At 34.1% G+C, this 14033-nt stretch overlaps 1 protein-coding gene across 4 annotated transcripts; it reads left to right on the forward strand.

Annotated features, from left to right (window-relative positions):
* The first annotated feature begins 233 nt into the window (after positions 1 to 233).
* Positions 234 to 10453, forward strand: LOC18423064 (LIM domain-containing protein WLIM2b). Of its 4 annotated transcripts, XM_006827645.4 has the most exons (5): positions 234 to 937; positions 4833 to 4932; positions 5402 to 5433; positions 8631 to 8720; positions 9990 to 10453. In XM_006827645.4, exons 1-5 carry the CDS (start codon positions 803 to 805, stop codon positions 10218 to 10220), a joined length of 588 nt encoding a protein of 195 aa, XP_006827708.1. In that variant the 5' UTR covers positions 234 to 802; the 3' UTR covers positions 10221 to 10453. The 4 variants fall into 4 exon arrangements, with proteins under 4 accessions (XP_006827708.1, XP_088727604.1, XP_088727605.1 ...); XM_088871478.1 differs by lacking the exon at positions 5402 to 5433 and having other exon boundaries at positions 4833 to 4961; XM_088871479.1 differs by lacking the exon at positions 5402 to 5433 and having other exon boundaries at positions 4833 to 4958.
* The last annotated feature ends 3580 nt before the right edge of the window (positions 10454 to 14033 follow it).

Below are 14033 nucleotides of genomic sequence, written 5' to 3' on the forward strand. Positions count from 1 at the left end.
ATGAGAGGTCGAAAACAATGAGAACATGTCACAATCGTGAAAGATCCAAGGGTCAGAGTAATGCAGGGTTAGGCAGCATAACCAAGGTGAAAACCTAGTTCAATTATAAAAACACTCACCAAAGGTATTTGGGTTATTTTAACTATTCTTAACGAATTTCGCATCGGAAATTTGAATTTAAATGTTTCAAAATTATAACAACTCAATGTAATACTATGATACAACTGTTGCATGCATCAAAAACTTAAATTTGAATGTTTCAAAATTATAACAACTTAATGTAATACTATGATACAACCGTTGCATGCATGAAATTACTATCCATTAAACTAAAGATTAATCATCAACTAAGGATTACTCATCAATCAAAAGGCTAAAATATGATCCATTTACATCCAACCTGAAAAAACCCAACATAGAAAACTTGACCCTTTCCTCTCTTTCTCTCTCTAAACCACCCTCTTACTCTCAGACAACAAACAAAACAAAGCCACAAACAATTCCAGGCCTTGCCCATCCCACGTTCCCTTGAAACCCTAACTGTAAAACCCTAAGACTCGCTTCCCCACCCCTCTAATCTCACGCCACGTGTCCCCAACTCATGCCTCCCCTCCCCTTCTTCTTCTTCATCCATTTCTCCTCTCTCACTTTCCAAATTCGAAACCCTAATTTCCTGCCTCCACCGTACCTCTCCGGCAATTTTAGGGTTCTCCGTTATTTTTCCGGCCAATTCAGTAATTCTCCGGCGATTTCCTAGGGCTCATTTGGGCTATACATTTTAGGGTTTTTTTTCTAGAGAGAGATGGCATTTAGTGGGACTTTGCAGAAGTGTAAGATGTGTGATAAGACAGTTTATGTGGTGGATTTGTTATCGGCTGATGGGGTTAATTATCACAAATCATGCTTCAAATGTAGCCACTGTAAGGGCACGTTATCGGTGAGTTTCTCAGAGCTTCAAAAATGGAAAATGGCTAATTCTTTTATTTTATTATTTTGACATGGTAAACGAAGATGTATATAATTCATTTCCTTTTGATATGGGGAGGTCACGATCATTATTGGCAGCAAAATTTGAAATATGGTGGTTAATTTTTATTTGAAATTAAAATCTAAAACAAAATTTTTCAAATATTCTACAGCTAAAAATAATTGTAATTTTCTTATATTAAAATTAAAATTTAAAACAAAATTTTTCTAATATTCTACGGCTAGAAATAATTATGATATTTTTGTACTAAAAAATAAATTGTTCTCCTCTTATATGTCAAAAAAAAGAGTTAATATGGCATATTAGCCATCACCGTCAATTAAACAAGTTGGACGTTGATGCAGAGAGAATGGGTCCCACGTTACAAGTCATTGATTATTAATGTACAGTAGGATTCACATAGACACTATAAAATAGAGTTTGATAGTAAGGCATGCCAAAAGAGTTTATGCTTCTGCAGGTGTACGTTGTTCATCTACTCTCTAAGGCATTTTCATATCCCAAAATTATGGGATGTAATCTCTTGAACCTAGTGAGGAACGTCAAGAAAATGACATCCCAAAATTGCATAAGAACCATCCAATTTTATGAAGGAAAGATCTTGATGGTCAAAAACTTAAAATCTAAATTTATCTTTTTTAAAATAATAATCTAGTAATACTATAATAGATCCCCTAATTTTGAATAAATAAAATCTTCCCAAATAGCTATTTTGCTTTAAGTATTTGTTATACATTATGATCCCCCACCACAAGAGCACGCTGTGCACTTGAAAGACATTGTAAACGTCATAATTATGAGGCTCATCACCGTCCATATAATAGTTTGGGCAGTGATTCAGGGGGTGGGACTCCACGAACTCAAGTTGAGGAGATCCACCATCCTTCCACATATTTACTGTAGATTTATGGTGATTGTATGGATCATAGATACGCTGTAGCACATAGATTTGAAGCTTTTAAAGCTTCTTTTTTCTTTTTCTTTTTTTTCAAATTTTTGTTAATAGAGAAAATTCCAGATGTAGATTCAAAAACGGAAAATGGAATACTTTCTTCTTTTTTTTTGTTGATCTGAAATACATTAGACCCATGCCTTTTTGGTAATCCACAAAGATTAGCGTAATAACAATAGTTAGTTCTTACATTAGTGCATTGAGGTTAGGAGAGTCAATATCTTGGATCCGGACCGATCCTAACCTGTTTGCGTCCTTGTTGGACCCTGATTCGACCTAGACCCAAATTGGGTCCAAGTCATTGGACACGTACCTAACCCACTGAATCGGTTCGGGTCTGGGTTTAAATTGAAAATATATAAGTTTTTTTTATATTTATGTTTTAATATGTAAAAATTATTGGTTGTAGATGAGATATAAATAAAGTAATGGATCAGTTCGAGTGAACCGCAAACCGATCCGATAAGGTAATAAATGGATCTAGACAGGACTTGACATAGGCTTTGGCCAGGTTGAGCGCGAACACTATCCACTGGGTCCAATACTTGATCTAGGCCGTGCCCAGGTCGACCCAACCCGATTGCCAGCCATTCATGTTTTGGGTGGCAGAATGAATAAATTTTGCTTGAGGGGAAATTTCCCCCAACCGTAGATGTAAAATTTAAGAGTTGAGGTTTTGCCGTTTCTCCACATGATATGTATGAGAATAAATTTTATGGATTTTGAGAGCAGCCAAAGGCACATCCCCAGCCACCAATTTTACATCTGCTGGCTATGTGTGTTTATGACGTACTATTTTAAAGGTAATTAGTCATATTATATTTTTTTAAAATAACTTAGTTACCAGATCAACTGTATTTTATACTGTATAATATGATCCCTATGGTCACAATAAGTAGTAAGCATAAAACTATGACCCTCACTTATCCACAATGATGATGCAATGGGTCCCACCAAAAAGTCATTAAGTTATTAGAATAACTCACTCTACTCTATCATCGTCCAATCCACTGATGGACAGTGATAGCCTACATTGTAAATTTTTGCTTTATGTTTTTTTAGGGCAAAAGTATGATACGATCCACTCATCATAGACGTAGAAAAATGTTTTAAATAACCTTATTAAAATAAATAAAGCCCCATCTCAAAACCAACAAAAAATTACTGTCTTGAAATCAGAAAACCTTTAAATTGATCATCTCGACCTTGACCGTTATGGTTGTTAAGAAAATTAGGATTTCACGTCTTAAAAATAGTGTATGTTGTAACACATTATTTGGACTATCCATTTTACCCTATAAATAAGTACTCATATGTTTACAAGATCTGCACTATTTTTTTTAGTTTCAAATTTTATAGTCGGTGTAGGAAATTGATTTTAGAGCATCAGGAAGATTTTCAATTCCTAAAGTGCTTTCCAAATGAGGATTTGAGGTGAGGCTTTTATGGAAATTGCATTCTACATGTAATGACATGCATGTTATTGACGTCCAATTAATTGGACGCTGGTGGAGAGGAGGACCTTTAACCGTCCAGTCAATTGACTGGATGATCAATAAATTATGACTATGGCTTTGCCATGATCATATCGATCATACTTTACTTTGCACATGATTTTTTTTGTTATTGTTGAAAAATGGCAAGAAAAATTGTACATCAAAATGTTAATTTGCCACCTAATAAATCATATTTTTATGAAAGGAAGAGTTCATGATATAAGGCATCAACTTTATACTTTAGAAGTAACATGACCTCAAAATCCGATCAATAAAAGTTGTTCTGATACCGAAAAACCCCCAAATCGATAATCATGATCTCGAGTAATAAGGATATAGAAAAAAGTATGGCTTTGAAGTCCTAAAATACTGCATCTTATATATTAGTTGGATCATCAAATTTTAAGATTTTTAAGTGTCTATGGATCTGCTATACTATTTTTGAAGCTTTAAATTTTATAACTAGCGATGAAAATAGATTTTCAAATCATCCAAAGGTTCTTGGCACCTAAATTTCATCTAACAATAGAAATCGGGGTGTGCCTTACTTTGATGTGCAAGGTTGAGACCTAATGTAAACCACATCCTTCAATGATTTTAAACTTACCTAAATTGGAAAATATTTTTATTTCTAAGATACCCAAAGCCTCACAATTTATCCCAAAATTGCTCCTAAATTCCCAACCCTCATATTAGAACAATTTTCAGACCTCATTGTGATTTTTTTTTTCTTCATATTGCTACATTTTTTTTCTCTCTACAAGTTATCATTTTTTGTTCCTAGTGCACATGCCCAAAATGGTCTCCATAAAGGTATGAAGAAAGTTATTAAAAATAGAAATGATTTTCATAGGGATCTGAATGAGCTAGCCTAGACCATCATTTCATTGGGTGAGAATGCACTAGCCTATCACACCTTGGATCAATATATTTTTATTTTTGTTTTTATAGCTAAGGGCTCAACTCTTTCCCTTTCGATGGCGCAGAAAAATTTGCTTAATGATCATCCACTGTCTAATTGATTTTCATAGCTTTATTTCAATTATTTAAGGATTCTTATATGAATCTTGTCCATTTACTTCAAATGAGAAAAATTGTGAGGCGACTGGGAATCGCCACAGCTCTGACCCTATGGTCCCTTAGTCTAGATAGTTATTTTTGGGATGTTTTTCACTTTTTCTAACCGACTTTCCTGTAACCGGTAGCCGACTCTGACCCCTGTGATTGTCCAAGTTGATAACCGATCCGGGTTTTCAAACACTGAAGCACAATATTAGTGTCAGATCATTTTTTATAATGAGATGAAAATTTAATTTGTAGTTTGTTAAAGGTTAGATCACCAACCTATTGTAATCAAATGCATATATCTTATTATTTTTGTTATGTAATTCTCCAGATAAGCAATTACTCGTCACTGGAAGGTGTCTTGTATTGCAAGCCTCATTTTGAACAGCTATTCAAGGAGACCGGCAGCTTTAACAAGAGCTTTCAATTACGTGAGAATCTCTCTCTCTCTCTAGGGGTGGTATCAGGTCAGATCAGGTCCAGCGGGATCAGTACCCGATCGGACCTCAGCCAAAAAATTAGAATATCTATATATTTAATTATATTTAAATAAGTTTCATATATTGTGACCCCAAAAATATTACTATACCCAGATCTGAATAGTATTTGGGTTCAAGATTTTGACCCGGATCTGACCTGTCAGGTGAACCCATACCCAGACATAGATCGGATCTATCCCTTGGGTCCCAGATCGGGTCAGATCTAGGTCCATTGCCACCCCTATCTCTCTCTCTCAATGTACTTGTTTATATGAAATTAAGAACTTTGGTTTGGTAGTAAGCCATGAAAAGACCTATGGTTTGGTATTTTTTATTTATTATCAACATCCGAGCTTTATCCCAACTATTTGTGGTTGGCTTATACTATTTTTTTTTTTTGTTATGCTTGGTTAATTTTCAGCTCCGAAGTCTGCAGACAAGCAACATGATTTGGTAAGCCGATATCAATCTGCACATTTAATGGACAAATGTGTTAACCATTTCTTGCATGTGTGGTCAATGATACAATACTTGAGTTTGATATTTGTGGAAATAGAAAAGTATACAATGAGACTATTTACTTTAGGTATAAAGCGGTCGCAATTAATCTTGACCATTGAAGATCACCTTGAGTGATTGCATTTATTTCATTAACCAAGTTCAAGTTCAAAAGAAATTTTTTGAAACTTTGTAAGACACCCAAGCTTTCAGATTTTACATCGGATGATTATAAATAATTGTAACCTCCTTGTACTAAAATCCTTTTAGAAATTTAAGCACTTTTGTCTTACCCTTTCTTCTTGAAACCTCAATTGAAAAAAACAAGAAAAAAAAATTAATTCAACTAAAACCCCACAGTTTTTCTTCTTGAGATCTCACAAAAAATATACTTTGTTCATGTAAAATCCCATACATTGTTTCAGAACTCTCTTGAATCCACTTGGACTAGGGCAAATTACTTAGCCCTAGTAGCCAGGCTAGTTGGGTGCCAACTCATCCTACACCAAAAAACCTCTAAAAGACATATAAAAAATTGTTAAAAATATAACAAATAAAAAATACCAATACATTATTTAGAAATATTAATTTAGAAGCACATGAAAGTTTTTTAAATGATTTTAGGACTTTCATACTTTTTCCTTTTTTTTTATTTTTTCTGAGATATTCAAGATAAAATAAGTTTTTCAATAATCTATCTTTGCTAGATTTTTTTTTTTTTTTTTCCATCTTCTTTAGTCTGCTAATGATTTCTATTAACTTCATTTTTTTTTATTTTTTTCTGATTTTTAACTTTTTTAAGAGTTTTTTCCTTTTTTTTACTTTTCACTTTTTTTTTTTTATTGTGCATAATTGGCCAAAGCAACTTGAACTCTGTTGAGTTACTTGCCTCGGCCAATGCCCGAGTACCTTGGCCGAGGCAATCTTCAAAACATCAATGCCACACCTTTCCTTCTTTAAATAGTACTACTACTATGGAAGAACTATTTTTAATGTTGCCATTTCTAAAATTTGTATTATTAGCAAATGTATATGCACCTTTGTACTCGGTATGATGATCAATGTTAGGAATTAAGATCCCTCTTAGACGCGGAAACAAGAATCTCAAATATTGGATCCTACCAAATAGAAACAAAGATTTACGTGGTTGACGCCAAGAACATAAAGATTTATTTATCAAGCTAGAAACAAAATAGACAAGAGCACGAGCCATAATATGAGAAATAAAGCATAAAATACACACACACCACAAGAATACAAAGATAACGTGATTCACCCTATAAGGGCTACATCCACGGGTACGGCAACTAAAATCCACTGTACCAATGGAAGTTACATTATAGATTTTGGAACATAGAGTTACATCTATAACCCTCGACAAAACCCAGTCAAGTAAACCCTTTTAGACTCAGTCTCTAGATCGGCACCATCGTCGACCTCTCATCTCTATTCCACAGCTAAACCGCAGTTCAGGAAGAGACCATCTCCATTCCACAACTAAACTACTGTCCAGGAGGAGAACCTTGAGAGGAACCAAGATTTTCTTTCTCTAAAGGGGAAACCACCCAAAATCTTCATGGGACTGCTTATCTACCAGAAACCAACCTATTACAGAAGGCACATCTATGGTGTTTCTCTCCATAGGAAGCTTTCTTCTCCCTATGGGGAGGCCTTGCTGATTATCTATCAGAAACCAGCCTCTCACAGAAGGTACATCTGTGGTGTTTATCTCCATAAGAAGCTCTTTTCTCTCGAAGGGGAGGTCTTGCTTATGTTGAGGAGGCCATGCCTCTTTCTCTAGAGGAAACCGCCTTTCCTATATGGTGATCTAAATAGGCCATATGACTTCTCTGCATTTTCATCCCATATATATAATGTTAGGAGTCTACACCAAATAGAAAACTTCCCATAGGTATTACATATATCTCAAGAACTAAGAGATATAGCCCAGAGTCCTAATTTTTTTAGATTTCTATTTTTTTAGAAAACTTATTAAGGTGGGGAACAAGCCGGGTCAACCCATGGATCCGATAGTCTACTTGATCAGATCCAAGTCTCAACCCATACAATGGACCCAACTGATTGGGTCTAGTTCCACTTGACCTTGACCCAACCTAGGTTAGGTTTGGGTTCGGGTCCAACTTGGACACTATTAGGTGAGCTCAGGTCTGAGTCGAGGTCAACCTGACCTTACATATATGTGAATAAGCAAAAATACATAGTAACTATGTATTATAAAATATATCATAATTGTTTATATTATTTATATTTTTTAATTTTAGAGCTAGAGTAGCTCCTAACCTAAGTCCAATAAGGTCGGGTCTGGGTCTAGGTCTATCTAGATCTAACCCAACCCATTCCCAGCCCTATAGACCATGCATTACACTTACATATTGTGATATATGATATACCACCTCGGCACATCCACTATCCATTCCTATGCGATAGTGTCGAACTTAACTCGAATTTTCAATTTTTAACACTCACCCAGGTATGATTAATGTCCACCATCGGTAGGTGGAAACATACAGTGGATGCTCTTGTGGTGTATTGTATACTCACACCATCTAGTTGCAAATTGATTTTAAAATCATATGGGGGAATTCTTTCATGTAAATATACTTTCACAATAATACTTTCACACGTACCAAACGTGTAAAAGCAAATTCGTTGAGTACAGGAGAGGATGTTATTGATATTTGTCCAAAAGAATGCTATGAAGCCTAACATACTATGATTAGTGCAGGGAACAGACCGACAAATGTCGGCATAAGGCTTGAGATATTATGGCCAGTCCTGGACCCAGCCAGGGCCAAATCATTTAGTTGGGCCTAGGCCAAATCCCGGCCCATGGGCCTTTGGAGGGTTTTATACAATTACCTGAGCCCACTCAAACAAACTCTGCACGATCTTCTATGGGCTGGCCGACCTTGGTCATTAAGCTAAGGCCAGGCCTTAGCACTTTCTGCAGGCATTAGGTTATCTGAGTCAGGCAGCCTGGCGCATTGGCAGCCATGATTATGACCATCTTTCTTCATTTTAGCACTTCATGAGCTTCTCCTTAATTTATCAGTCTTGCAAAATTTTGCTTATAGTGAGCCATTGACACTGAGATAATTTACTGTGAATTGTATGTTTATTGTTCTTTGCAGGCTAGGGCCCCCAGCAAACTTTCCTCTCTCTTCTCAGGGACACAGGACAAGTGTGCTACTTGCTATAAAACAGCATATCCTCTAGAGAAGGTAGTTTATGTCTTTGCCTGATGCATGCATGTATGCTTAACACATCACATACTTTCATTGTTTGTTTATGCTCTTACCTCATACATCCATCTTTTATAGATCAATGTGTACATAATGGTGCATTCATTCACATGATCAAGTACTTTGATTAAAAAAAAAGTTTTTAATGAATAATTTTCAAAATAACTTCAAAAAAAATCTCAATAAAAAAGACCGACATTTTCATTTTTTCAAAAGAATTAAAAATTTTGCTCTAATTTTATTCTTCTTTGCCATTTTTGTCGATTTAAAATAAGATATATTGCCCTCTGAGCAGAAACAAGGTATTAATATCGGTTTATTTGTTGGTTATTTATACTGTAAACCAAAATTATATTTTTTCTTTTAAAGCAATATAAGTAAGTGAACATCCCATATAATGCACATACACAGATATACATATATGCTCCTGCTCTTGTTAGCTCCATTTTTTTTAGTCTGTTATGAACTAATCACGTGTTTTTCATTCAACAATTTTGGGCACGTCATTTTTTTTAACCCCTTTTATTTGCTCCATTTTTCTAAACTGAAACCAATTTACTACTGACATTTTGGTTTTACCAATATATTGTCATAATACTAATTGCTAACCATATTCTGGATTGAGCTCATGGTATTATGATCCCCCTTAATTTGAAAAGAACAAAGAATGTTGTTACAATAGAAGGATTGTGGATCACAATATGTATGATTGGCCAAATTATTTCGACGAAAACATAATTTCTCCTCCTGTTAGACATTTTTTTTTGGTTGGCATTTTTTCATCACTTCTTGAAAGACAAGTAATTGTAGGTGGTTATCATCCTGATATCAGCCTTAAATGATCTTGTAAATGGCATATTACTCTTTTATGGGCTTTAAAGATGGTAGCTGAAGTTTAAAAAGTTTGTTGATAGTGTTTCAGTAATTTTAACCCAAGTCAGATTGTATGTTGCTAGTGCATATATATATGTTCCTCAATACAAAGGGTGAAGATATTGTAATCCATATGATCATGGAAAGAATAGAGTCATAAGGGTTATCACCACTTCATCAATGGATTGGATGATGGAGAAGAGGTTTTACCAAATATTTCACTAAGTCTATTGCTTGTCCTACCATCCCTCCATCACCATTTAAACTATCTATTCTCCCTATGACCATACACTATTACCATGATCCTATGTCACACACTTTCCCTACACAAATCCCAACTATCCTACTCATCAGAAAGAGAACAAAATGGTTCAGGTTACAGTGGAGGGTGAATCATATCACAAGTCATGCTTCAAGTGTTCACATGGAGGATGCCCCCTTACACCCTCAACTTATGCAGCTCTTGATGGCATCCTTTACTGTAAGCACCATTTTGCTCAGCTTTTCAAGGAGAAGGGCAATTACAACCATCTGATCAAGACTGCTTCCATGAAGCGAAATGCTGCTTTGATTCCGGCAGAGGAGGCAGCCGCCGACCCTTCGTAATTTTTGTTTCCTTGCATTTGTAGAGTGTTGGTCACTCTCATCATTTTTTCTTGGTTCTCGGGTTTTTCCTTTCATTTTTCACATGATTTTATTACTTATTCTTTTGTTATTTTGAAAGAGAGAAGCAGGTGCTCTGGTTTGGCTCTAAATGATTTGGGGACCCTTCTCTCCAGATTGTATGTGACCATTTTTAAATTTTTGGCCTCATAAGGAAATGATATTTATTGAAGTTATCCTTTTGCCTCTCACTGTTAAAATGTAATGTGGTAGTAAATGTGTTGTGGCAAGAAGAAAGAAAGAGTAGCAAATTGTTTCGTTTTCGTATTTACATTTTATTAAGGGCGTGGTTTGCATAAGGTTGCAACCTGAAACAATCAAATCAAAGTAAGGTGTACTACCAAATTTTATTACAAGATACAATTTTGGTGCCAAAACTTCTTAGGACAGCCTGAGAATCCATTTACAATCCATTTACCTTGGGGTGGCAACAGGTCAATTTTGGTGCTAAAAATTCTTAAGACAGTCCGAGAATCCATTTACCTTGGGGTGGCAACGGGTTGGGCCCGGCTAGACCGAGTCCTGATTCGAACCAGACCCAATCCAAAAATAAAGAAAAAATATATTTAAATATATAGAAATGTCATGTTATGTTATATATATATATATATATATATATATATATATATATATATATATATATATATATATATATATATATATATATATATATATATTAATATATTATTCAAAGGAGAAAGTTTATATAGAGCCGAGGCTCTAAACAATCAAATTAGAGCCCACCACAAAAATTCCACTACAAGAGGTTGTTTTGATGTCCAAATGTCCTCAAATTGATCATCTGGACATTAAGAAGCATGGACATGAGAAAAAAATGGATTTCAAGTTTGGAAATTGTGCATCTTACAACGCATTGATAGTTCGAAATAGTGCATCTTACAACGCATGTTTGAACCGTCAATTTTCAAGATTTTTAAGTTTTCATAGATTTGCTCCATCTACACTATTTTTGAAGCTTTAAATTTTATAATTAAAGATGAAAATATACTTTAAGCCTGTTACAAAGATTTCAACATTGAAACCACATTTCTCGACACTATTTGAAGGTGTGCTTTACTTTGATTGGTTAGAGCCTCGGCTCTATACAGACCGCACCCTTATTTGAATACTATAATTAAAAATATATAGTTATATTTATTTAAATACTAACTAAATATTATTAAAATATTATATGTTAAATATTATTTATATAATAACATTATTCGGGTCGGGTCCGCATGGGCCTGGACCCGAGCCGTCAGGTCCAATTCTTGGACCCATACCTAGACCTAGGTTAGGTCCAAGTCCATTGCCTCCCCTACATTTACATCTCTAATTATAACATTTTAGATCCAAAAAATGGTTCAAATAAAATAAATATATATAAAAACATATAAAAATCTTAACAATAGATGGTTTAGATAATGTGTTGCAAGATACCCTATTTTTGGGACTCGAAATCTTTTTTTTCTTTTTCTTTTTCATATTCAAACGACCACTTAGAGGATTTTCCAATTTCTAAACAGCCTTTCAAGATGGAATTTTTAGGTGCTATTTTAATGTTGCAACCTTATATTAGCTTTTCCTTTTATTAAATGAAACACCACATTAGAAATTCAAAGTTTTCTTACTAAGAATGGTGTTGAGGTTCCAATGTACGGATGAAATGATACAAAGGCAGGTGTTTGATTTTACATCTCACACCTTTGACAGTTTGGGTCAGTGTTATCAAGACCCGACTGTTGCTGGAATCGGCGAGTCAGACTTTTTGTTTTTATTAAATTTAAAAAATAATGAAAACAGAAAAAATATAAGGTCAACTATTGAAAACTTGGTTAAAAATAGGACATTTTTCAATCATAAATAAAATATTGGATTTAAAAGTTTAGAAAATTACCATTAGCTAAATTTGTTATTACCTGCTTAGTAAAAGATTATGTTATGGTACATATACATGTTAGCATTTTACTAAAGGACCCGGTTTTTATGCGGCCAAGCCCGCATATGTAGAAATGCGGGCCCATTAATAATTCTATTTTTGAGATGGATTTTTTTACTTCATTTTTTGGGACATCTAATCGTTAACATGGAGATAATGAATATGAAAAAATAAGTAAATTTTAAAAACTAGCAATAATAATTCTAGTAATAAAACATTTGGACCGTCAGTTTCTATTGTTTTTTGATGGAACATCTGCTTGCATACATCTTTAAAATGGATGTTTTATACTTTTTGGACTGTATATGTAGTCATGCGGTCCAGCCGCATGAAACAATTTTCTTTTACTAAATGTACTCAATAATTTTAGACATTTAATATCATTACCCTCTAATGTAACTTTTTGTCTATGGGTATTTTCGATAATTATTTAAAGACAAAGTAAAATATTATGATGGAAAGAAGAGCATTTATTAATTATAGTGGATGATGGCATCATCTACATGTGTATGACATCACCCACATTAAACATTAAATGACATAATAAAAAATATCTATTCTACCCCTTTTAATGACAAAGAATACCCTTGTTCAAAAAAAAATTATACTACAAAACAAATGTAATTAGTGTCCAAAATGTTAATACATTTAGTAAATGCTCACATGTATGTATACCCTAATATAATCCTTTAGTTGTCATTAGTAAAATGACCCGCATGCCATTATTATTATTATTATTTTATAATTATAATAATAATAATAATAATAAGAATAATAATAATAATGACAATCTCTAACATGAGGTTTACCCTGAGGGAGTAACTATTAAATACACATTGCTCCTAATCTTTTCACATAATTAATGGACAAATGGTATTATCCAATAGCTTAGATTTTTGTAGGTTCAAACAGTGTTTAAGAATTTTTGCAAAATAGATTAATGTTAGTGTTAAAATCTTATTTTTTCACACCCGAGGTTGGAAAAGTGACTAGGCTTTTCAACACGGGAAAAGTTTATACAAGGGTAAGGCCCAAAACAATCAAATTAAGATCCACCTCAAAAATTTACTACAAATGATTGTTTCGATGCTTAAAAACTTTCAATTTGATTATCTCGACCTCAAGATGTATGGACATGAGAAAAATGAATTTCAAATATTGAAAATAGTGCATCTTGTAATGCATTTTTCGAACGGTCAACTGTCATGGTTTTCAAGTATTCACTGCTTGATCTACACTATTTTTGAAGCTTTAGATTGTATAATCAGATATGAAAATAAATTTTCATGCCATTACAAAGATTTCCAATACTCAAATAACATCTTTCGATTATTTGAAGGTGCGCCATCCTTTCAACATGGTCTACATTTTTTCATGAGATTTAAATGTAGCTTTATAAAACCACGGCCCTACAAAGTACTTTCCCATGTCAAATTTACTTTATAAAAGCTTGCAAACAGAATAATGCAAACGTACTTAGCACATTAGAGCATCACGACAATGGTTGAAATTTATGATTCCCAATCTTGTAATTACCATCTTAAGCTAAACTCCAAACTTCAATCTTAAACCTGAAGGTTCTGACCCACATTTTCCAAGGCCATCTTAAGCTTAAGTATAAATTGTAACCATTAATCTCAAAACTACAGGTCTTCACCCTCATTATCCAATCTCTCTTCCCCAAAAACAAAAAAAAAAGGCCACATTATCCAAGATCTCTCTCTCTCTCTCTCTCTCTCTCTCTAAGTGTGTACAGCCATACTCGGTGGTCCCCTGTCCTCTTCCCCTCACCGTCCACTCCTTTGTTGACATGTAGC

The sequence above is a fragment of the Amborella trichopoda genome, chromosome 7 (assembly GCF_054954075.1).
Source record: "Amborella trichopoda isolate Santa Cruz 75 chromosome 7, AtrichopodaSantaCruz75HAP2 v2.0, whole genome shotgun sequence".
Lineage (NCBI taxonomy): Eukaryota > Viridiplantae > Streptophyta > Magnoliopsida > Amborellales > Amborellaceae > Amborella > Amborella trichopoda.